Raw genomic sequence first — 26,850 nt, 5'->3', positions numbered from 1 at the left:
ATTTTATAATTTTGTGCTTCAACTTTTCATAATTTATTTAGTCCCCACTCCCCCATTCGAGTCAACTACCATATTCATGGCTATCATCTTTCAAAAGGGATGTGAGAAGTAACTATTGTGGTGAATTCGACAATCAAAATATGTCTCAGAATTCTGATAATCAAAGTGAGATCCATCCAACAGACTGCATCAGTTTGGTTTATGAAGCGGTTCTACTCCTGTTGGCATATACGAGAATCTCGCGAGAGAATCGATGCAGTGAAGTCTTGAAGATTTGATGAGATTGTGATGCAGATAGTCTACTTGGAAATGGCGATGATAAGAGGTGGATGTCCATGCACAGTGCAGTGGAGGAGGCACCATGCCAGACAGTACAGCTCTATTCAAATGAGCCTCAACTTCCACGGTTGCTGGAATTGTGTCAATCAATAATAGGCTGTTTCAACCTGGTCCATACTGGGAAGAAACTGCTCTCCATACTATATTCGTCGTCTACAGTCATAAATCATTTAAAGCTCGAATATATCCCCCTTAATTGAGGAATATATCCTTCCCTTCCCCATCCTCCGCCTCTCAAAGCCGATGATGGTTGAAGTGCAACATTAAGATGCTTATGAAGAGCCATATTGTACATTAAATGCAGTTCTCAAGGAGACAAGAACGCTTTTATAGGTTCTTAATGAAGGTTCTCATGCTTTCTTGCCATTACGGGTACATGGGCAAATGAAACATACTGAAAACTGTGAGTCTTATTGCCTAATATGATGTAGGGTCTCTAGAAGGCAACTCATAAAACTACACATACCTTTAGAAGCTCCTATAGCGAGAAACTTCTGTAAGTGACGTAGTAGCTTTATACTGCACAACCATCAATAAGCCATAGAATTATGATTCAAAGGTAACATTATTTCAGAAATAATGTTTAATCTAGTTAATTTGTCTACATGATTACATCAACAGACAGATAAGGAGAGAATAAAACCCGTACATCTAAAATTGAAAAACGGATCCTACATTCTAATGAGAATTATACAATTAGAAGTAAGGTAAGAATCTGAATGTGACACATATAAGGTGAGAATCTCTTCATTAGAAATGTAATAGACATTGTGATCAGTTGGAAACATACATGGATCTAAGCAAAAGTTTCACAATTGTCTGAAGGATGAAGGGGTTTCCAAAGTTCAACTTCTCTCAAATTGAAGTTGATAATACACTCTACATGTAATAGCGAATAAACTAGCATACATTTTGAATGTTCCCAGAAAGTTAACTCAATTTCCGTTACTGGAACATATAGAAGCTTAACAACTTTTCTTAAGTCAGAGACAATATTAAACAGTAATACAATGTTTGTGAATTTATTCCGTGGAAATCTCAGTTCTGCAATGCAAATGATCAGATTGTTTCCCAAATCAAGTTAGAGGGATCCTTCAGTCCCACGAAATGCGCCCAGCGCCCTGCTGAATACGCTAACCCTCTAAACTTAGCCGAACATTGTTCCAATGTTGAACTGCTGTTGATTTGATGAATCATAATAAGCTCCCACCATAGAATCCTGCTACTTCGGTTTTCACAAGCTATATTGAGGTTTGTTCCATAACTAGAGAAAAATCGTAAGCTATAAAAATTCAACTCATACTCTTCTTCCATCATCACCTTATACTATATCCCCTAGAACTCTGCAATTGAAAAGTTATTGACAACAACTTAGGGACTAGCTCCTTATCATATTCTTTATTGTTGACGTGAAAAATTTACATCACTTTTGATAAGAAATGGTGGGTGCTCTTATACGTAGGTTATATGCTGTAAACATGAGAGGGGTGTAAGAGCGAGCAGCTTTATACCAGAGATGAGGATTTTACTGCTCACATTTTAAGAACTCATTTCTTGGTTTATGTCGTCGTACATCGTTCAAAGGATACAAGTTGGCGATGTTTTCGTTTAAGAAGTGGAAAATTATCTCACCAAAGCAAGTGGGCTACAAAAACTCCTGTGGCAATGAAGAATGTTGAATTATTTAAAGAATTCTACATTTTCTAATGAATTGTTACACCTTGACATGTTGAAACATCCCTTAAATAAATTATATTCAACTCTAGCATTCTGAACTTCTACTCAAATGTCAAGTCCTTTCAATTTCATTATCATTCACATTATCTCTTACCAACTCATATTACCGACCAAAGAGTTCAGACTCATGTTGGAATGTAATCAAAGAAAGTGATGAAAATTCATAAGTTGGTAATAGTTAGGCTATAATAGTTGAAATTGAATTGTCTTGAATACAGAATTTCATATTCCATTCAATAAAAATTAGGTTATTTTTATGAAAGATCATCATACTTTTCATTTCATTTCATTCCATTTTTATTTTTATTTCACCACCCTACATCACTTGGTAGAAAATGTTCATTGATAATTATTTGTTTGGATATTTACATTGTAATAAAACCCCAGGATAAAAATTTATAAATCAAACTGTTTATTAAGAGCAAAAATTCAAGATCAATATTATTTATAAGCAACTTTTGCTTTAGAACCCAAACTTTCAAGTGATGTACTTATTTTCTCATGGATACTGCAAATAAGATAATCATCTGATAGTCGATAAATGGCTTAAACTTCGTCGGGAAAAGTAGGTTGAAAAGTAGTTCGATTGATCATACCCTAACAAACGTTCCAGAAATATTATGCTAATTTCACTATGATAAAGCGAACTATGATGTATTTTTAATACATGAACGGGGAATATTGTGAAATATAGAAGCTATGAAACAGTGAGAACCGTCTCATGACCATATTTGGCAAGCCTGTATTGTTACGTCCGATGAAAGAGCTGAACCTTGATTGGTCAACAACTACCGGCCAATCGTAGAGCTTCATTCACACCATATTATATTCTGCTGCTCAATATTCAAGCTTTCAGATAGAGTTCGATAATAGTGTAACAATTGAAACTGGTATTTTAAATTGTTTCAATAAATCAGAAGTTTTGACAATATCAAGTAGTCTTTATTTAATTTGTACAATTACAACTATGAACAGCATCTTTTTGAATTATTGTGTACAAGATCAGCACTCTGCTTGCAAAGTATCTTCCTGGCACAAAAATGAATCCCTTTTCAACTTGGAGCTCATATCATGTTGGCAACAGCTCAAAAGTCATTAGAGTAATTCACCTTTGATTTCTTTATTCCATTACAGCAGTACTAAGATTAAAATTACAAGTATTCACTATTACCGATTATGACAGTGTCCAATGACCCAATATATTCGTAAATATTTTCTTGTCAGTTATTGTAGATGTTCACCTCAGCTAAAATAAATAGAATTTGATAGATCGGTTGAAATTATTTTGACTCAATTTTCAAAGAGAAAGAGCATGAAAGCTTATACTGACCAAATGTCTGGATGAAACAGTTTCCCCGAAAAAAGTATGGATAATTCTGGGTAGGTTTATTTCAGTAGAAGTTTGTTTAGATCATCTCAGGAATAAAAATTGGTAATACAACTTTTGTAATATACATTCCAATTGCTCTCATGATTTGGATTAATAAGTAGTAGCATTATTATCACTCGAACCTATGCTGTGATGGAGCTACCATATTCAAATCCAGAGATCTCTCTAACTAGTAGCTCTGTGAACAGTAGACCACGCGCTCAGTAATTTATATTGACCTGTTGTTATGTTTTCTCAAAAATTAATAAATAATTTATCAATTTAAAATGTCTAGAAAACATCCTAAATAAACATAGAGCTTTCTGTCCTATCGTACCGTGACATGTCGTCCCAAAATGTGAGTGTGAGCGCTGTTATCAGGTCTGGCTGCAACTGTCTACAACGTTGATGGAAAGATACATTTTCAAGATGTTCGATGTTTTTGTCTTTCTGAACGAGTAGTATTATAATCAACTGTCTACTAACGTTGATGGAAAGATACATTTTCAAGATGTTCGATGTTTTTGAACGGGTAGTATTATAGTCCAATAGACAGCTGATTTATGATGAATAATTTTTTAGTCTGATTTTAACTCTAATATTGGCTTATGAAGGAGGCTGCTTTTCCTTTTATATTATCCTTGAAATGCAAAATTTCCAAAAACCTCGTATATACGTCGACGCGCAATTTAACCTTCTAGTCGTGACCCTATTTTTTTCTGACGTTAGTCGTGACCCTGGGTCTCAGGGACCTACCTCTTTAATATTGAATAATTCAATATATTTTAAGATATGTTATTCTATGATCCTAATATGTCCAAGGGTTATTTATGAACGCATTGAGCACTCATGTAAAGCATGAAAAGATCTTTTTATAATTATAAAAATAAATTTGTGAAACCTTGCATTTTTAGGGTAGTGAAAAGTAACATTTGGTTATTATTTTATATAAAGTGAACAAAAAACTATAGTGATGAATACTATGATGGATCTTACATGCAACACTACTAGAAAGATAGTAAAAAAATTGGAAAGTCATATTTCATTCTTAGGGTAGTTTTTACCCTACCCTAGATTTCATGTTGCACAATCTTTGCAATACTTATAGAATTATAGTGATGAATACTATTATAAATCCTAAAACCTTCATGAAACACTACTAGAAACATTAAAAATATAAGAGGCCTCATAAAGTTCACTTTTAGGGCAGGTTTAGTTTCACCTGAAGTTCATTAGTTTCACTATCATCCCTCTCAGGGTCAGTATTCTTATCTTGAACTATGAATTTATTTTTAGCATCACTAGTGTCATTGAAATAGAGACTAGAAGTTAATTTGTACATTCTTCGAAGTCTCTGTTCAAAATTAACATATTGCCTGCTTGAATCCAATCACTATTGCATAAAAATGTGCATTTGAAAAAAAACGAAAAAAGTTACGTTAGCCGTGACCCTTGGGTCCCAGGGACCCAGAAACGTTATTTCACGAAAACAACAAGTTACAGAGCACTAACACTCTTCATCAAGTTTAAAAGTCTACTGACATGAATTTTACATGGGTCACAATAGACAGTGAAGCAAACCGAAGCAAAATAATTTTGCTTCTAGTTATAATAATTATAATTATTATAACTAGAACAAAAATTGCCCGGGTCCCTGGGACCCGAGGTCACGACTAGGAGGTTAAAAAAGAACATAACTGTCAAATTTCATGAAATCTATTACCGCGTTTCGCCGTAAATTCGGAGTATAAATATAAACATAAAAACATATAAACATGAAGAGAAATGCAAAACCGTCGACTTGAATCTTAGACCTCACTTCGCTCGGTCAATTATTCAATTTACTCCTCCATAACTCAGTACTCTAAAATCTTATATTACTCCCATTAAAATAGGCAGATTCAATCTGGATCAGAGTTCTTCGATCTAGTAATTTCTCTTGACAGTGCCAGAATTTGAATATTTCTCTGATTGTGTTGTGCAATCCAAACTGAAGATAAACCGAGCTCCCGTGAATAGATACTCAATAGAGATATCTACCAGTTCATCACTCAAAATGTGCCATTCATCTCTCAAGAGATTTCGCTCTAAATTCTCAGAGTTCTTTGTTGGGTCCAAGTCTCTCACATTCCCTCACCCCCTTCAAAACTCGGTCAGGAGGACCATGAGTGATTTGTTGGCCCAAAGCAGAGCTGATCTTCAGCGTGAATCGATAATCCATAATGAGCGGAATGTGTGCCTCATAGGAAGGGACTATTGATTTGTTGACTCATCTATAACCCAAGATTTGATCCCAAGATTTGTCAAATGCAGATATTCAGCAGGTAATGATGTCTACTTATTTCTCCCACTTATTCATGAGTGATGATAGCTTCCAATCTATTACTAAGATAATTATAACAAGCTACATGCATTTAAAGCATTGATTCATAGAAATAATTATCATTGAAATTATAAGGAATGTAAAGATAATATTCATGGTAGGATAGTGATCTTTTTAGTGCAAAAGAATGATTGTATAAGTCGACCGAATTTCAACAATAGTTTGTAGGTAGAATGTGAAGCTACAATATTTTGAAACTGAGCTATGGCGCCTGGAATCTCTCATATTGATTTTCTCCGTACACAGAAGCATAGGGATAAATCCAGACAGATTTGACACCTCATTTGTTGAAGATTCACTCATCTGTGGAAACAGTAGACCATATAATACGTAATGTGGAATTAATTCCTGTGCCACTCCTGAAACCCGTAAACAATATCGCTAGCATCCTAGATACAAATTATGATACATGTTGACATAACATTCTAAAACACTCAAGCAATTTGAGATTTCTGAGGTCTTAATCGTTTTAATACTGTTGGATTTCGAACCAATATGACCAATCTACAATATTACTGCTAAAAGGAGATTCAAAATCTGCTTTGCAATCTTCCTGATGAGTGAGAGGAATAATACGAATAATTCATATTATTAAAAAATATAAGGATTTGTGAATAAATTAATATAAACTCATGTAAATTATCATGGGCTGATAATCTTTAATTTGATATACAATTGTTACTCAAATTCATTGTAAATGACAGGCATATTTCTCTTACACCTTTCATTTTCATTATGCCTACTAAGATTGAAAGACAAGTACTAATAATAATCTCAGAGACAATCGCGAGGCAATTTAAGAAAGGAACCACAATTGCTTCTACATTAAAATATCTCATTCCCCTTCCTTTATTGAAATTTACTTGAGAAATGTAGATGCAGTAGATGTGGAAGGACCTGGTTGAGAGCTCTATAAGTCCAGTTACACAAACATCGATTTTTGGACCTACAATTTTTTGCCGTCCTTATAAATTCTATTAGACTGAACATAACTTGACAAACATGTAATTGTTATAATAATAATATATGATCATGCAATTGTCAAGTTCCATTCAATATGGTATAATCCATAAGGACGGCAGAAAATCGTACGTCCAAAAATCGATGTGTGTAATCGATGTGTGTGTAACTGGCTTAAACCCCGCACACAAACATCGATTTTTGTTCGTATGGTATTTTGCCGTCCTTATAAATTCGATTAGATTAAACAGATGATTTTAAACAGTTGATAAAAAATTGATCAAATATTGATGTGTGTATAACTGGCTTAGAGGACCAATTTGATCAAGATACTAATGTTTCTGAACACAAGAGTAATTCGATCAATCACTTTCTTTTATGGGCTGTAAAAAGGTAATAAGAGAGCCAATGACACAAGATGAGTAGAGAGGAGGGATCGACATCCTATAGGGGTTGCGAAGCGAAAAAGTGTTGTGCTCTCAATTAAAAATGTTATGGCTTGTTTTCAATTATTGCTAAGTGATGCACCCTACAAGGTGAATCGTGAGCGCCATTTTTCTTGATATTATTTGCCATTTTTCATATTATTTGCTGCATATAATACTATCGAATGAATAATCTCTCTGGAAATATTGGCTCTCCTTGAGTACTTCTGCTGACAATAATCTTGCCATTTCATATATTAAGGTTGTACGCCATCAGCTCTCAAATTGTATTCAGAGAATTGAAATGCATACTTGTCAGGCCTAGCACCTATTGCTTATTGCATATTTCATATTTCTTTCTGCTTATTGAATATTCCCCGTCACCTTTTACATATTATGCTCTCATGTCTATTGCCTATCCAATGAAGAGTGTCTGGCTTATTGACATATCATTTATTACTATCCTTTTCATTGAGTTTGCAGTCACTGATAGAAACTAAGCACTCTCTTCACGAAAAGTGTCTGGCTTATTGACATATCATTTATTACTATCCTTTTCATTGAGTTTGCAGTCACTGATAGAAACTAAGCACTCTCTTCACGAAAACTGAAATCGAGTAATATCTCATATTTCATAGCAATAATGATTCAAAAGTATATCATGAGTATCTGTTACACTCCTAACGGTAATATCAGTACAATAGTGCTCATATTATTACAAGTAGTCCAGTCCTCATATTACCGCTGTTATGATTTTCAATTCCACAATTAATCAATCAATTTTATTGAAAAAACATTTTTACATTGTTGGGTCCTGTTGAACCCATGGGTTTTCAAGTAGGTGCAAGATATCAAAACAAAATTATTCACAACCTTAAATTGAAATTAAGTATAAATAAAATGATTAAAATCATTATGAGAAATTATAAGAATCATAATAATTAGAATAAAAAGAAATAGAGTTAATAAATAACATTATTATAAGCATGATAAATAAGGAGTCAATTAAAGAACTGAAAGGCGTTAAGGAAGGAATGAAGGAGGAAATATTTTAAACAATATTTATTATTACTGAATTATTAGTCGTTCAGGCTGGTGGCAGTGATTTTACAACATATATAATAATTTGATGAAACCAACAAAATAGGCTGATTGGAAAGGAAAAAAAATTCATCGAACGCAGGCCTATTGGGAATTATTATTCAAATAATGATAATAAATATATATATATGATAAATATATTTGAGTTCTATTATCACTGTATTTTATTCTCATTTTACTGAATTTGAATCGTGAGCGAATTGTTTATTACAATTATGTATTCTCATGTTATTATGTAATGATCTATATTACATCCGTTTTTGAGTAGAAAAATTCCAATAATCGTGGAAATAACTCCTCAAATGAGCTTACATTGAGTATAATAAATCATACATGGTTTCATATTTCCTTACCTTGCATTCTAAAGCAACCAACAATATAATCCTTTCAAAAACGAACTTGTAATCGTTATTGAATCGCTTGAACATTATTTATCAGGTGAAGGAGTTGGGTTTAGCATTCTTGTCATTTGCATGGAAGAATTTCATGTTTGCAAGTACCCTCTTGATAATGGAAATGTTCATGAAGGTTGAGAATTGTTTATTATACAATCGAGCGCCAAGTATATGGAATAAGTAGCAGCACGGTAGAGTATACAATAATAATATTATGCCGATGACGTTGAATGTGCCAAGAGCTCTCAGGAAATCAACAACCGGCAACACGCGAGTGTTCATTACTGCGTTATTGTATGAGACTTGTTCAATATAGGAGGCCCTCCAATGATAAACTATTTTGAAACCAAATGCGGACTCTTGAAATGAGAAATATTCACAGTCGTGCCCCAGACAGTCCATTTTTTCTACGCAAAATGGAAATTTATTCCGCAGAGATGTATGAGGGGAAGGAGGCATTCCGGGTGCTGAATACCTGTCTGCCAGTATGAGTGTTGAAGGAGCATGCATGCATTCCCAACCCACAACCCATAATATTCAGGAACTGTGGTGAGTTTTGAAAAAAATGAGTGGACGTTTTCTAAAACACTATATTGTGTTTTCAGATGAATTCCGAATAAGGCCACGATTTTGAATGCAATTTAACCTTTACCCATGCAATTTAACCTTTTATTATTCATACCCATAGATTAATTTCATGCAGGAAGTGTTTTGCATTCGATGAATTATTATTTTCTCACCGGCGACAGCTTGCGGCTATCCACGTGACCACGTGAAATAATTGCAATTTTCTCTCTTTATCACAATTGCAATATTCCAGGAAAACTGTGCTAGACTATTTTCCAATGATAAAATTAATTTTGGTAATTCAAAACTCTGTCCACTTTGACCACTTCTAATGCTGCAACCACTTCGATTGATATTACGTTTTTCCATACTCATTTATTCATAGCTATTAGTTTTTTGATGAATGCTCATCATCAAAATTGAGTAGCTGGGGTGTATTTTTTCAGATATCATGTTAGGAATTTCTCTATTCTCCAAGTTTTATCGCTTCATAAGGAACAAGCAGGTGTAGCCTGCGTTTCGCAAAGGTCAATGAAAGACCAAATTGGATGAATCTTTTCTTATTATTAGAATAGGAATTAATTGATTAATGAGAGTTAAAACATGCCTATAACCATCCTCGGTCAATTCAAATTATTTATTCAAAGTTTTGAGTTAATCAGTTCAGTGATTATGCGTCAAACATGTATTTCGTATGCCGTAAATGCTAGTTCCCATTTCTTACTATTTAATATTGATAGAGATTGATGACTTACAGATCAGAACTGGTAATTCATGTATTTCATTCACAGTGGCGTTCCCTATCAGATTGGAGCGATTTTAAAAATAATTAAACTAAATTTTGATAGTATATTCTGGAGATAACGTATTGACACTCCGTTTTCAAATAAGTTTTCATTTGCAATTCAACTGCAGTATTCTTAAACTCTTTCCTGAAATCGATCATCACAATTGATATAACCTATTGATCTTGATCTTGTAATCATTTTCCATGAATAAGTTCTAAGTAAGAATATCTGAATAGAGTGAGGTATTATCATTAATAAGCTTAGAATTCCTCTAGTTTGAATTCGTCGAACAATGGATAGCAGAAAAGTACCTCCCCAAAAACATCAAGTTGCTTCTAAGCCGATGAAACAGTTGAGGAATGAGGGCTCTTGTTGGGAGGGCTTGGCTTTTCGAGTTTCTCTGTTCTATTGCATATTCCTTAATCCTGTTAGATCTGAAGATTGTTCGATAAACATTGTGATTGTGCAATGACTGTAACTCAGTTTTATATTGTTATGACAATGGAATGCTTTCTTTTATCACGTTTCTTGTTTTCATCGGAGCCAATTTCTTTACTTTAAGATGGGAGAGGGACTGGAGCAATTCAATTTCTTTCTTCTGTAACATCAGAAACTGCGGATTCTTTATGGAAGGAATTGTGGACTATTGAGTTGTAGTCTGCATGCGCTGGTTTTAATCTTTTTTGAATTGTATTTTACATCTTTGTTTACTAATTGAATTCCAAAATTGAATACAATGCAACAAAAGACTCGCATACAACTTGACCTGTTGAATCACAGTCTTGTTAAATTTCATTTATATAATGAGAGAGAGTAGGGTTGTGCTTGTTCGTGTGTTCGTGTGTTCGTGTGTTCGTTTGTTCGCATCAAAACATATCAACTTGTGGATTGCATACCGGAAAAACGGAAATGATTTAGATCTCCAAATTTTGCACAGATTCTAAAAATATCAATCTCGTGCACCTGGAAGCCCAAATTTTAATTTTCCTTCTAGATTTTTTAGAATACTTAATACTTTATTTAAATTTCATTGATGGTACATTCGATTTCATTAAAAATCACCAAACCGTCGAAATTAAAAAAAGGAACATCTGTTTCTATATTGCTTTCTACCTGATACCACTTAACCTCAATAATATTGTTTTGATAATTGATGAATATTTTTAATAATAATGATAATATTTTTATTATAAATATAATAATAGTATTGTTTTGATAATTATTAATAAACATTTTCATTTTCACAAACTCATCTGTATAATAATATGGTAAATGTGAAACAGCTGCATCAATGAAATTATCTCAAAAACATCTGTTTGGAAAAACATAGTTTTGAAACTTCGTTTTCCTGATGCAATGTTTAGGTCTACACGTGGTATGGATTATTAATTTTTCAGCTAGAACAGTTTTTTGAGACAAATTGCTAAATAAACGTCTACAGTTTCATCAATGCTGTATCGGCAATATGGAAACGCATACAGTTAATATGTCTTTGAATAAAGATCTTGATATTTACATAGAGAAATTATACTCTTCCATTTTTATTTAATTAAAATTTCAAAATTATTCGAGCCCTGATAGAATGGCTGACTCACTGTACAGTCAGTCGAAAATTTTAATATTGGAATGAGGGGTATTTTGGCAAGCTGAGCAAACAAATAAGGTGATAAGCACCTTTTCGTTAAATCTTCAAATGAAAAATGAGTTTTGTGGGTTGTCAAAACTCCCTCTGAAAGGGAAACTATTCAACTTATTCTTTCTTTTAGTAAAATAACAATAATCATACATCCATCTATCATCTTATATACTATAATAAAGGAAAGAACTGGATTATAAACTGTGATGAATCTTTTGAGTAAATCTCATGAAAGGAAAGAATTAACTAGAAAAACTATAATTACCCTTATAGAATAAAAGGTTTGCCAAACAAACAGTTAGCACCCGAGCAATAAGGCTTCCTTATCAACAGCTGAGTATAAGATAAGAGTACCGTTTTGTACTACGCATTTTTTCAAAGAATTATTTAATAAAATTATAATTATTTTGCCAATTAAGTACAAATCATTTATGAATATTGCTCATTGAACTTTTGGAGGTTACACTTTTGTTTACAATTGATCAGATGTTTTGTAACAGCTCAGACACAGCTGACTGACTCAATATTATAAATGGCATGCCAGGTTTTAATGCAAGCTATAATATTATTTCTAAAATTGAGAACTATTAAAAAAAGGATAAAGAATTTCAAGAAATAAATAAATGTATTATTGTTAAAATTATTTATTACTCACGAAATTAAATTATAATGTCGAATGTTGTAGTAACGAACAAGGTCATAGCAGGAATATTGTATCATTGATAAGAGAAGCAAAATTAATTATAACAATTTCGAATATAATAAGAATTCTATAGAAATATTAAATTATAAATTACTGTTTCAACTGAGTCACATGGTGAATGAATCTCTTTGGCAAGTCTAAGCCAATCATATGTCATAGAAATGGCACCAAAAGGGATGATCGTTTGAAAGCATCATATATTAATCTGTTATCAGCCAGTAAACTTGCCTTATCATATATGCTAGTGCATGTACACTGTATAGGGGAACTGTATCTAGAGAATTAAGCAATTTACAAAATTATACAAATGAGGTTATCATTGTAATCAAAGGAATTATATTTTAGTGCTTGCCACTGACGTCATGCCTATGTCATAATCATCCTATCAATGGCGAATTTTCATGCAAATTAATAGCACAGAGATTCCAAGAAAAAGGTTCTAGCCAAAAGCTTAGAAGAAGGCAAGACACTTCCCTTTTAAAATCCTCACCATTAAGAACTTTTTGAAAAGTTACCAAAGACCTATCAGTGAAATTTTATTCGATTTTTGTATTTTTTATCTTAGGCTGATTTATCTATTATTTTGTAAAATTATCCATCAATTGATTGTTCTAGAAATTCTAATATAATTATTCCCTAATTTAATTGGTGAAGGAAACATTTAATTAAAATTCCACACGTGCTAAGACCGAAACCTGGACCAGCCACCAATCATACAAAATTTGATCTAAAGGAACCACGACCGCCAAGAGGATTCACGTGAGTTTTTATGTTTTGGGGCCCCAATCTTCGCTTTGAAAGAAATATAGTGCAGAAAACAAATAAATTTTTTTTCCTTAAAGTAATGGCCACGCCGACAAGCGCTTATAACCATTAAGATCCTAGATTTTATCTGGTATAGAATTTATAAGAACTTGTAGTTGATTAACTATCCTCCGCTGCCAGAACCACGACCTTGAGTAATTTTAAAAATCTTTTATAATTTGTTTTCATTATTTTTAAAAAGCTGTTAAATTTGTCAATTATAAAGTCTGTTGGATCATGCATGGTATCATGCGAGCACAAGCAAATTTCTAGTTATTTTGTCGATGTTAAACTATTTTCAATCTGTAATCCAAGCTTTAAATCTGCACTGTCAAATTATATATTTTATTATATTATATTTCCACTTTGTCAATTCGTTTTCTGAGTTCGATTATTTCTTAAGCCTATCAATTATTGTGTCTGACACGTTCTATATTATCAAGAACCGATCGAGTACGATCATTGAAATAATTGGTTCAACCTGGATATTGGAACAGATCTAAGTGGATGTAGTGTGTGGGGTCAGATCGAGATTACCTATTCTCTGTCCTCACCTGCTTATATATCAGCTTTTATCTGTGACCAACTTCGGCTTGGGAGCGAATTTTTCGACTATATGTTCTCGAAGTATATTCCGAACGATTTCTGGTCCTTAGTACCCTATCTTAATCCTTCGGAACTTATTACAGACGCAGTCCCGTAGATTATCCACATCGGGGTTTTTGCTCGACCTGTATGATTTTATATGCTGTTTCATCACAGGTAATAGTTTTAAGATATCCGTACTCAGTGTTTAGCGACCGCTACACTACCTCTGACATTTTTATCATTATACAATCAGTCATAAGAAGAATCAAGGGTGAGCGAGTGATTATGCCTCCCGCGATTCAGACGATTGTATCGAATCTTGTAGTGACTCAATCAGTCTGGTGTTCACTTAGCGTCCACGCACGCATTTTCAAATTCCTAACCTCAATACTGGTGACTCAGTACAAGATTCGTTATACGTGTGTTGACCTAACCTTGGAGGCGATAGTAATTCCCCAATAAGAGCTTCACAAAACGTATACAGGTGTAAAGTATAGGAAAAATATGTTTGACGCATTATCACGTTAGAACTACTGGACTGATTAACTTGAAATTTTGCATATACATTCTTGCTTAACCGAGGTTGGTTATAGACCTATTTTAAATTCTTCAAGATTTCATTACATAAAGTTTTCAGTTTGTCAAGTTTTCAATTATTTGTCATGATTCCAGAGTTGTATGGAAGCAGCAGAACATTTTTTTAAAAGGGAAATTAGAAGATAGGTAAGATTGGGGATCCTTTTCGAATGATAAAAACAGGTTATCCGTCGCACCCAAATTTCATTTTGAATCCAACTTCCTTCTTTTAATTAAAAGGTGGTCATATGATACATGATTCCGATACAGGATTTTCAGAGAAAAGGTATGGTTAAAACCGCACATCGATTTCTCAAACCTTTCAAAATTTATTCTCATCAATTTCCTTTATTATAGTGTAGAAGATGATAGATAGATGGATATATCATCCATCTATTCATCATATTCTATACTATAATAAAGGAAAGAACTTGCTTAAACACGTATACACGTGTAAAGGATAGGAAAATCATGTTTGACGCATCATCATGTCTGAAACTACTGGACTGATTTACTTGAAATGCTCCTAATCAACCGAGGATTCTCATAGACCTATTTTCAATTCTTCTAGATTTCATTACGTCAAGTTTTCAGTTTGTCAACTTATAGAATAGACCCTTGCGAAGCACGGGTTACCTGCTAGTATCTAATAAGTGCATATTGGGAATCGGTTAGGAATATACCAATATATTATTTTGTCTGCCTTCTCACTCTACTCCAACACTATTTTTGTTCTATTGTTCTAAACTTTAACTTCGAATTGGTTGTAAATATTGATTACTACTTGATTTTTCCCTAGTAAAATTGTTCAAGGAGATATTTCTTAACACGATATTGTCAAAAGTACGATAATATTTAAAAACAATTTGATAATGTTATTGGAGAAAAATGCCACACTTCATATTTTTAAAAAACTGTTCCCTACGATGGATACAATCTGATGCAATTTTATATCATCAGGAATTTACCACTATTTCACATTTGTCGGTTGGAAACGAACATTCCGGCTTAGAATAATATAGATAAGCCCACAATCTCCACCTCACCGGTAAGTTTGTAGTATCACTACAATCTCCCAAGATAAGTCGATAAGGAATTTCAGTGGAAAGCAAGAGAATCAAGAATTCCACGAATTTCTCGAACTTGCTGCTGAGGTGGCTCAAAGCTTTGCTATTTTCCGAAATTAGAATACTGCTACCGTACAGCAACAGATTGGAGACTAATGAAAAGTTGAACGAAGAATCATGAATTTGTACCTCAAGCTTGCAAAGTTTTGATTGATTTTCTATCCGAGACCGATTAACGGTTTTCGTGATTGGGTTTTCCGTTCTTTGAGAATATTCCGAGAAATTCCTTCTACTAATAGATAGAGTTTATGTACTTTCATTTTGATTATAAAAGATTTCGAGCTTGGCTGTTCAAACAAAACTGCATATAATCTAGATAGAGTAACAAGAATAGAACTTCTCTCCTTTCAACTGAGATGCGTGTTACAGTACTCAATTACTTTCCCACAACATGAGATTCCAGACGTGAGTATCAAGCACCCCTGATACCTCATGGCACCTCAGGAAGTGGGGTGTAGAAAATTGAGACCCATTCCTGGAGTTCAGTGTTTCCTATTACTTCTTGTCACCATCCGTCAATACCGATCTAGGAGAACATTTCACATCCTGCTCACAAGGCTTAGCAGGATATCTCTCAAACTGTGATTCTAAGAACTAGCTTTAGATACAGCAATGAATTGGTATGAATGAAGTGGTAGATGAATCTGAATGAAAAATAAGTTAGTTGGACACTATCTATCATGATATCAAGAATCAGCTAACCTATTTTTTCTATTCATATATCAACTGGATTTCTTGGAAAACTGATTAAAGTAAAGTTTAAGACTGGTCTCTTGGGAGAGATTAGAGTTGGGATTGATTCTGTGCATATTTCTATTTATGATAGAAATATAGAGACAATATATACAAACACTAGAAACATTAATATCTGAAAACAAAGAAATAGCAGATTTTAATAGGCTTGTTCTATGAAAAATCATGAAGTTTCTCTTTTTGGAACATGCAATAAAATAATTACACTTTAAATCTGGGAATATGGACAGATCGAATTTTAACAGAATTCTTCAATCACATCATTTTAACATACAAAATATTGAACTCCAGTAATATTTTGTAAAAGTTACAAGTGGCGGTAAAATTCTCAAATTTCATTGTTGCTCTATAAAGTATGTAAGTTGCTCCTGCACTATATTATAATAAAAACTGGACTGTACGAAATTCGATTGTTTCCGGCTACATGATGTGAGAATAGTCAAAATATGAGGTTATAAGGAAATCTGTGAACTCTGGAAAGATCAAACTGGGAACGAGGTTCCAGCTTTTAATTAATTGGATCTCTATGATCTGAAAGATCAGCACTGCACCAAGAGATGATTAACATGATACGATACGCCTAATTAATATCAGTCCTAATTAACTCTATGAGTGATTGAGAATTCTAGTTATCTCTCATTATGTTATTTGTGATTGGGTTATCTAATATTCAGACATTTAGGATAAATATTTTAACTGATGTTTGAATTTTGTTGTAGTTCGACATGTTATGTCAACCGAGCCTAACAGCTATGAATTAAATAACCCAATCAAGAAAGAATCCTGCGGGAAGTCCTCTATCAGTATGAGCAGTATGAGTTCTTATTCTCCGACTCAAAATTTATGCCAAAATTCGTTAAAAATAGAAAAAGCAGACATTTAGATTAAACTTTTCTTAAGTTCTCTGGTATTGAAGTCTTAGGAAACAATCAAACAAATACAATAATTATTATTGAATTGCAATTATAATAATTCCAATGATGTAGTAATCAATCTCTGTAGGATGACTAATTCTTTTAATAATCAGTAAGGATCGAATTATTTTTGTTTGATACTCCATGTGACCCAACAAAGAAGAAAGGTGGTTGAATGAAGAAGAAGGACGAAGAATCCATTCCAACTAAGCAGTGGCGTTATAAGAAAACTTCAACAATGCGGGCAAAGAAGTAATCAAGTGGAGAGAAAAATATCAGGTATTAGTTTCCTCAGTGAGAAGCCACAAGAGTCTTACTTCAACTTCAAACCATCCATGAGATAGCAAAAATTAATCTTCAACTGTACGGTACTTTCTGCAGCTTTTGTTTTCGAATGGATAGTTTTGTTAGCTAAACACTGACATTCGTATGATTTCTAGTCAAAACTATATAAAGGCTTGACCCACAATCGACTCACACAATCTAAGTCAGTGGAATTGATAATAGTAAATGTTTCATTTTTGTTCATTGATTTTCTGTAACTGAAAAGTATCAAACTCCATCAATTTCGAACACAAGTTTAGATGTGGTGCAAGAGTGTATTTACCATGATAACATCCTCATAAATACCAACATTTCACAAATACGGTAAATGTCAAACATGGTTTTGGGCTCAAGAGCTTGAAATAATTCATTTCCTGATTTATCAAAGGATTATAAGCGTGGTCATTGAATTCGGTCATAGTTAACAGACCCTCATTGCAGAGTATTTTTGCCCTATTACGAGTAATTCTAGTTCCAATTCATTTGATTGTAATAATCGTGATTATTAGGTTTCGTACGTGGATCACTGGACAAAAAACTAGTAAGAACCGACAAGAGTATTGATTTTATTGCACGTGTGGAAGCTCAGAGTCTGTTGCCATGGATACTATGTCTGATACTGCAATTTACAGTATTGATGAATATTCCGGTTGAGATAGTGCGAGTAGATTCAATGAATTCTATTCGACAAGCTCCAAATCAGGAAGTAGGAAGAAGGAAAATAATATTGAACTATGGCTAAGAAAGTTGGGGAAGGCATCATTTTCCAAGGCATCGAATCTGTGAATCCAATAAATAAAAAGAATTGATACCTATTTATTATAACAGAGCAGTGTAAAGAACATGAGCAATGAGTTTGAATTATCCATTGAAAACATTAAAAGATCAGATGGAAATAACTGATATATTGCAATTAAATTATTTAAATGCTAATGAATTAATAATAATGATTGATAATTATTATTATTTTGGATTATCATTCAATAATAATTATTAATAGATCAATTGCAACTCAAATATCTTCGATCTTCATTTTCTTGATCGAAAATCACTTGCAATAATTCAATAATAATTGAAAGTAAAATAATTATTGAGAGAAAAATCCAAATGAAACTCTGGAATGTTGGCTAGGAATATCACTACTCACCAACAACAGTATCGGAAGTAAAATTAATTGCTGTCTATCCTCGAAGACTTCCCCTACTGGAATTTCTCATTTAATTTCATCTGTAGACTGGCTAGCTAATAATGTAAAGTCAGAATGGAGAGTTGAAATAATTATTATTGGAAGCTTTTGGACATCACCAATCGCTATTGAATTTGATTGGATATTTTGTTGGAAATCTCATTATCGTTTGGTTTGAATGGAAGTTTTAATAAAGTGGGAGGGAGACAGGAAAACTTGAGCAATTGTTTCAAAAGAGCTGAGTGGAATTCTGAAGATTCAAATTGATTCTTAAGAAAGGCTCGAAGGACTGAAATGAGAGAGATGCCTATTAATTTGAGAAGGATCAACTTTCAATTAGAAGCGAAAGGAAATCAAAGTACAATTTTCCCCATGCTGGAATAATAGGCGGAAATTTCGGAGGAAAATCTATCAGTCAATATTGGGGAATCGATCGAAAAGAGGATGATGAATGGAATAATCTATGTGAGGAATGGTAATGGCTATTAGAATACACCATCAACTACAGGAGTACTAGAAAAAGAGGAGAGGATTCGGGATTTGGACAAATGCGAGTCCACTAAGGAACTATTATTATCTTACAATGTTGCTGAACAAATCTTCACACTTGTAAGGACGTTCAAGTATTGTTATTTCGGCCTTATATTAACAATTGATAAGAGCTTCTGTTTCACAAAAATTTTTTATTCAGTCGCATAAAGAGTTTTGAGAAGAGATTTTTGAATAAGTTTGTGAGGAAACAAAAGAAAACAATTTCCCTGTTTTTCTTTACTTATCACCAAGGAAATGCTTCACTACATTGTGTAGAGCTTCACTATACCTCAATTGAAATTGATTCAAAATCATACTGAATGTCCGTTTTATAATATCTATCAGTAACCTTACAGTTGTGTTGTCTGCAATGTTGTGGTACTTTTCCATAATGAAAACACAAATTGGAATAATTGTCAACCGCTTTTATCATTATAACCTGGTTTCGTGGCTTTACCAGCTGGAATCAGATCCTTTTATAGTATTGTATAATAATAAAAGTGGTTGACAATTTCAATTTGTGTTTTCATTATCTATCAGTAGTTACAACCACTTCGTTAATCATTGATGAGAAACTTGATCCTGTGCAGTCCTCCTGAAAGTGATTGTAAATGATTGAATAAATGATACTGATTAATTTATATTTTCAAGGTTGCATTGGCTGATGGTGTCGATACTGGAGAGCACGGCTAGCTCGGCAGAAGCGACATCCGTTGTGAGAAACTGGACCTCTCAGCAGGACGTTCTACTGCCACCACTCGTACAGAGCACAGACTCCGGTTGCACGTGCAAGAACCTCACCGGCTCCGACTTAACTGGCTGCACGTGCCGTGGTGATGACCTCAAGCACATCCCAGACAACCTAGCTCCCAATCTGCGCACACTGTGAGTATCATCAAGTGAAATTAAGTAGGGATGTCCATTTCTAAAATGAAGCTGCTGATTTTTTTCTTTATATTATTATTTCCACTTTTTCCAGCTTACCACTCTATAAGACTCTCATATAAATCTTTTATTATCATCATCATCATCATTATCATCATCATCATCATCATCATCATCATCATCATCATCATCAGCAGCAGCAGCAGCAGCAGCAGCAGCATCTTCATTATAATCATCATCATCATCATCATCATCATCATCATAATCATCATCATCATCATCATCATCATCATCACATCATCATCATCATCATCATCATCATAATTCAAGGATTAGGTATTTTTTTTTAAATAACCTGTTTCGGTGCCCATCTCTTCCTTGGCCTTCCCACACCTTATCATCAGAATACATTTATAAAAGTTTTATATTCACATACATGTATTTTCAATTTTGCTTTGTTTTTTGGAAAGTAGCAAGTTTCTTCGAAGTTTTTGATTGCACTAAGTAGCCTACTTGTGCATGCCTTCTAAGTAGCCTACTTCTGCATGCCTTCTGTTCAATTTATAGGAATTAATTAGATAACAACCGAATGATAGTAATCCCTCATGATTCCTAAAATTCATTACTCTTGTGCAATGTGATTATTAAAAAAAGAAACTTGGTGAAAAAATGTAATTCTCTTTTTCATTGGTATGAATTTTGTTCATTTCGAATGATACTCGAAAAAATAATCCTTTTTTAAATGGGTTATCATTAAGAATGATTCTGTATATGGAATGCTCAATATTTTTGTCAGCATAGTATGCATTGAATACTGAAGAAACTGGAATTCCTAGAATACAAATAGTAATAGCTTCCCGTCCCGTTTTAATTCATTCGAAATAGCTATTTACGTCAACTAATTTCCTCTAGACTCATTTGTCTTCTCCTCCCTTCTCCTCATCTATACTTGTTGAAAGTGGTAAGAGATAGCTCTGCAATCGACAAGATTCCACTTCTGCCAAGGAACCGCAACTGATATACTTTGATTGAGATTGGAGCTTGGAGTATGGTGTTGAGTTGAATTGCAATTAATATAACACGGAAGATAATTTGCAACTGGAATATTCTTGCAGACATTAGGCAATAAGGCATTCCTATCTCTTGCCTTGTCTGAAGACGTACCCTGCTAACAAGCGACATCCAACTAACAAGGCTACGTGGAAATGATTGATTGAAGGCTTTCTTGTTAAGAGTTAGCGCAGGTGTTTAGTGGGTGGAATTGTTCCTTCAAATCTAATTCAACTTCATCGTCAACACTCACGTTTAATTCGAACTGCACTTGAAGGCAGGAACAGATGCGTTCCAATTATAATGAATCGCTGTTAAATCAAGTTGTGAGATAATTTCACGTAATCACCAGTCGTTCAATGTATTACTGTATATTGAACAATAAATTGTTCAGATATTCACATATACTCGTAACCTTTCCAATAGTTTATTCAAGCCTTAGTCAATGTGATGTCTCTCCGTAGATCATCAGCAGAGACTATGGAAGTCTTCCTTACAAGTTTCTTAAAAGTTGTGAATTCAACGTTACATTAGCATATGGCAATGTTATTGGTGAGATTGAGAGTGTATTCAAGGAACTGGATAATAAACTCTCATCCACCCGATGTAGAAGAACTTGAGAGTTATGCCAACTCTGAGGAACTCACTCAATACGCTCCTGAATAAGGATCCTCAGTTTCCATTCAGGGTCACTTCTATGTTTCATTTCATAGTAGCTACTCCACTGTGTTTCAGAAGTAGGCCCAACTCAAGTTCTCAACGAGAAGTTTACTTCGCAGCTTTGCCTATGCTGAAACCGCATAGCGTAGGCCTAGCAGAAGTGGAATAACGCTGTTCATCCATAGTCCATGGAAAGTTATTATGCAGTTTAAATTTCCAGTAAAATCGTTTGCTCCATTCATCTGCATTGTTTCTGCCACTGCCTATTCTTACGACATAATAATCATCATTGTAACAATCCACCATAATAATCAATTTTTATATTTATGTTATAAAGCTTTGTCTGTTTAGTAACATTGGTGAGTATTATTCATCAATACAGTATTACAAAGAGGTTTAAACCCATTTGTATCTCTTTAAGAAACTTCCTCTAGAAATGAATTGAATTTCCTGTAGTACCTCCTGGATAAAGTATACAATAAATTGAAACTGACTTCATACGTAGCTTATTTTATGCAATTATTCAATGTTTGGTTGTTAGATGAGATTCATAAAATAAGTGCGTCACTAATACATTATACATTTCAGTAATGGAAACCATCATTCAAGCTATAATCATATCATTCTCGTAATAAACTTCTAGTTTTTAGGAATAAAATAGATTATAATATTGAATGATCAATCAAATCCATTAGTGATGAATACAGACATCATAAATATATTGCTGTGCAATGATGATAAATCAATACAATCTTTTATTTTTCTCTGTTAGGCAGCGGTCCTGTCAAGCCCATGTACGCAAGCCCCCTTCCCTTTTTATGGGTTTTCTACTTCTTTCAAATCAAAGAAAATACAGATCCACTTTCAATAAATTTCGGATATATAAATTGATGCAAACTTATTAGTTTAAACAACCTACATTTATTCATAATATCACGCGATTTATTTCAAGTTTATCATTGATATTCTCGCTGCTAATGAAGCACTAGAGTACAACAGAGAAGCATGGTTTTGAATGGGTTTTTGTATGCATAACTTAGTAAATTCGTTGAAAAACACAAGGTTGAGGAACGTCTTCAAAGCATAACGAAGCAGGAACTTTTTCACTAGAGGGAAAACTGCTGTGGGAGGAGTCTTATTTTCAAATAACTGAGGAACCAAGATAAACCAGCCAGTTCTCAGTCAATGGGAACTGCCATTCAAGCATCTCTAGACTGACATCAATAAGTGGGCTCTGCTTTCTCTCTACCTCTTTTTATGGATCCCAGACTCCTACTTTTTCCAAGGTACACCATGACCAAACCCTTTAGAGCTCCCTTTATACATCCCGATCAAATAGAAGGCAGATACACTGCTCTCTATCAGATTCGTGACTAGGACAATATCATGATAATCTTCCATTCAATCAATTTTATACTTTTCACGCTACTCTCCCATTTTCTTGTCCAGTTATTGAATGGAGCTTGAAGAATAGCTATTATGATGCAGATGCAGCAGCTTATCAAGTTATTCCATACAATGAATTAGTCAGTCATTCAGAACATTTCAATAGAATGGAGATTAAACATCGTTGTTTCGAGACTATATTGTACTGTAGTATTTCTTTTGAAATACTGTAAATGAACTGATGAATATGAATATGAATGTTTTTGATTAATGGAATTAGACTCACATAAATAGTAATAATCTTCTCAAGAACATAACTACGAAAAAATTAATTTGCTTCTGCGATTGAATCTGATTCAATATTCAATATATTGTATCTTAAGGTGATCATAGATATAGCGTAACTATTATCATGCTACAGTGGTGATGAATACTTAGTATCATACTACTAGTACTACTAGATCATACTACTAGTATCACATTATCTCGATAGATTATTGATTTCAGGTTATCGTGGATTACATTTATAAAAATCAATTGCATTACCTCAGCAGCAAGACTCTCTTGATTGTTTATTTCTTTATTGATTTATACAATAAGTACATCATCAAAATGATAGGGAGAGGAAAAATAAGGTAACATTGTGCTATTCCCTCCCAAATTTGTATTAGGTTACACATAGTCCGAAATAGGACTTAATTTGAATCCCAATTTCAAACGTCTATAAATTATTATTAATTCTAAGTTATAGTGAATTGGATCTATCTTAGGAAATTATACTCTTGTCAGGAAGTTTTCAAGTTTATGCAAAAATCATTATAGAATTAGAATTTGATATTTCTTTCAAAGACAAGAACATTATTCGAGTGTCAGAACATTATTGGAGCAGAGGAAGAGGAGTCGTATTTTTTCAAAAATAAAAAGCTGGTGAACAAATAAGAAGCCACTCAGTCCCATGAATGAATCATTTTCTCCGAGTGTCTTTCACTTCGGTTGTCTGCGGCTGATAATAATAACAAATTATAATCTTGAGTTACAAATGAACTTTGACAAACATTTTGCTAGCCTAAAATTCATAGTTCAACATTAAATTCTTTTGTACTGAGAATAATCTCATTAAAATATGCAAAGAAACCTCACGTTCACTTCACAATATCACGCTTACACACATTAAACATTTTTCATTGTAGTTTGGTATTTATTTTTTATGTTATGATGTTACTGTGTGAGTTATATGCATGATATTTATGCGTGTCACATAAGTCACTCTTCTCTCAAAAAATCATAAGTTCGGAGAGATAGTCCAAATCATTCTGATTGATTGATATTTTCCCGAGTTGTGTATTATCTCAAAAGCACCACATGCTTCAATACGTTTTCCTGAGTACTTTCAGCACCAAATCTAATGGAGTGAAATGGAGACGATCTGGGCTTATCGCCACCAGAAGGAATGCTTATCGCCACCATTACCGTAATGACAAGAAACCATTTTGTCGTTCAGCTCCAACATTGAGAAGGAAATAATAACATATTTGAAATGGCACACTCTGTATCATTCACCAATATTTTTTATCGATCTATATTCAATCCGATTCCAGATCCTACTAAACACAGATTGAGATATAGTCCAGGAGAGAATTCCGAAATATGTTTTATACTGTATTTCATAATTGTGTATAATTTTTTTGGAAGATAATATTCGATTGAAATTGAATTCAAGATTTTTCATCTTCCAAAAAATATCAGCAAACACTATATACACATGAGGCTATAGAACAAAGCTATATTTTCTCCATCGCAATTATCTCAATGGAACCGTAGTCAATATGCTTCTTCCATCCTTATTCAAATATTAAAACTGACAATGGAAATATACATACTGTATTTGAATTATTAATAGAATATTGTAAACATTATTTATGATTTTTCTTTTCTAAATTAATTGCGATAAATCAAACTACGTACAGTTGGTTTGTGTAATAGTAGACTAATTTGTAAAAATGTGAACATTAGAATTCTATATTAATAATTGCATTACAGTTGCGATAGGAAGAATGAATTATTCCAATACGAGTATTTAAAATATTTTACAGGGATGGGACTAGAACTCCAATAAGCAATTATAGCTCCACTGATGTTAGACCTCTATAAGCCATCTAAATTTAATAAAAATGAAAAGTAACAGATTCAGATAACCTTCTTATTACTTTCCAACCATCCATGATAGCCCAATTCTATGGTATCAAGAGCATTTGAAGTAGTTATGAAAAGAATATTGGTAACTCTTTTCACAAAGTTTAGTTGCTTTTAGAGCGACACAAATATGGAAAATTGAACATGGAGGAATAAATACTCTGAGAGAAGTTATTCCACTCTTTAATTCTATTAAATACAATCATTACAACAGTGAACATGAACATCGTCGAGGGTATAATATCACGAATCATATTGATTTCATTTTCCATTGAGTGAATCCACCCGCAAAACTTAAACTATCATCTCTATGAAAAGAGTACTCCCATGATGCACTTGTTCGTTGAAAAAGGGTGCTTTTAGGTCCGTTCATCTATGCAGCCTCTATAAAAATAAAGTTGTTTGGAACATGGTTTCTCAACTTACGATGAGCCTGTTCCGGACAGAAGCTGCAGTACACTGCGGATCTCTTCAATGGCGAATTCATAAATTCTACACGAGCACTAATCGCTGTATCTGGTGCCAAGATCTAATTAGCACTACTAGTCAGACTATCATACTCCCAACTCTATTGGATAATCCAGTTAGTTGACCCCGCTAACAGCCAACTCAATTAAACTCGGCGCTTTTTAAGAGATTACTTTTCAACAGGTTCTGTTCTGGGAATGATGCATTCGAGGAGCCAATGTGTTATACGTTTTGAAGAGGACGTGGCTCGCATGATCAAAAGTCTTGTGTGTCTGTGAGAGGATTGATTATTGATCAATGGACGGCTGATTCAAAGAAATCATGGAGTGATTTTGGATAGCATACCTTCCATTTTGTAGGATTTTTTCATTTCTCCAGCTCAGTAGGCCTATCCACCCAACACTCAAACACTCCGAACTGAAGTACTAAGAGTTCACTCAAATCATATACTAGTAATGTAAAATCACTTCACTTATATGAATGGGCTACTTTATTGAAATCAATAAAAACAATATACAAAACTAGTAGTACTCATTTATTAAAACATTTTTAAAAAACTTTGAAACATTTTAACGACTAGTTTCGACCTACTAATTGTAACTTGAAAATGGCCAAAGTAGGTCGAAACTAGTCGTTAAAATGTTTCAAAGTTTTTCAAATGTTTTAATAAAAGGGTATTACAAGATTTTTATATTGTTTTTTTAACTAGTAATGTGTATATCTACAATCAATAATCATTATACATGATTCATCTTTATTTTTCATCGCCAAAATCTCTCAATCTGTTTATCCTTTATAAGTATTTTGTTTTCAGAAGGCATAAGATCAATAGATTATCATTGGAAGGCCACGTAAGAGACGGCATTAACAACTACTCAAATTATTAATACGAGGTATAAAATGTAAAATCATAGACCCGAACATAACACTAGCCTAATCCTTGCACGCAGGATTATGATGATGATGATGATGATGATGATGATATAGATGATGATGATATAT

At 33.4% G+C, this 26,850-nt stretch overlaps 1 protein-coding gene across 2 annotated transcripts in view; it reads left to right on the top strand.

Annotated features, from left to right (window-relative positions):
* Positions 1–26,850, top strand: part of LOC111047634 (lutropin-choriogonadotropic hormone receptor) — a 98,586-nt gene that overhangs the window by 35,830 nt on the left and 35,906 nt on the right. For both annotated transcript variants that reach the window (XM_039426886.1, XM_039426887.1), the window contains exon 2: positions 19,858–20,091. In XM_039426886.1, coding sequence (XP_039282820.1) covers positions 19,858–20,091 — 234 coding nt within the window. The remainder of the gene's footprint in view (positions 1–19,857; positions 20,092–26,850) is intronic.

This window comes from Nilaparvata lugens, chromosome 4 (assembly GCF_014356525.2).
Source record: "Nilaparvata lugens isolate BPH chromosome 4, ASM1435652v1, whole genome shotgun sequence".
Classification (NCBI taxonomy): domain Eukaryota; kingdom Metazoa; phylum Arthropoda; class Insecta; order Hemiptera; family Delphacidae; genus Nilaparvata; species Nilaparvata lugens.
Note: the sequence above shows the minus strand (reverse complement) of the source record. Positions and strands in the feature narration are given on the sequence as shown.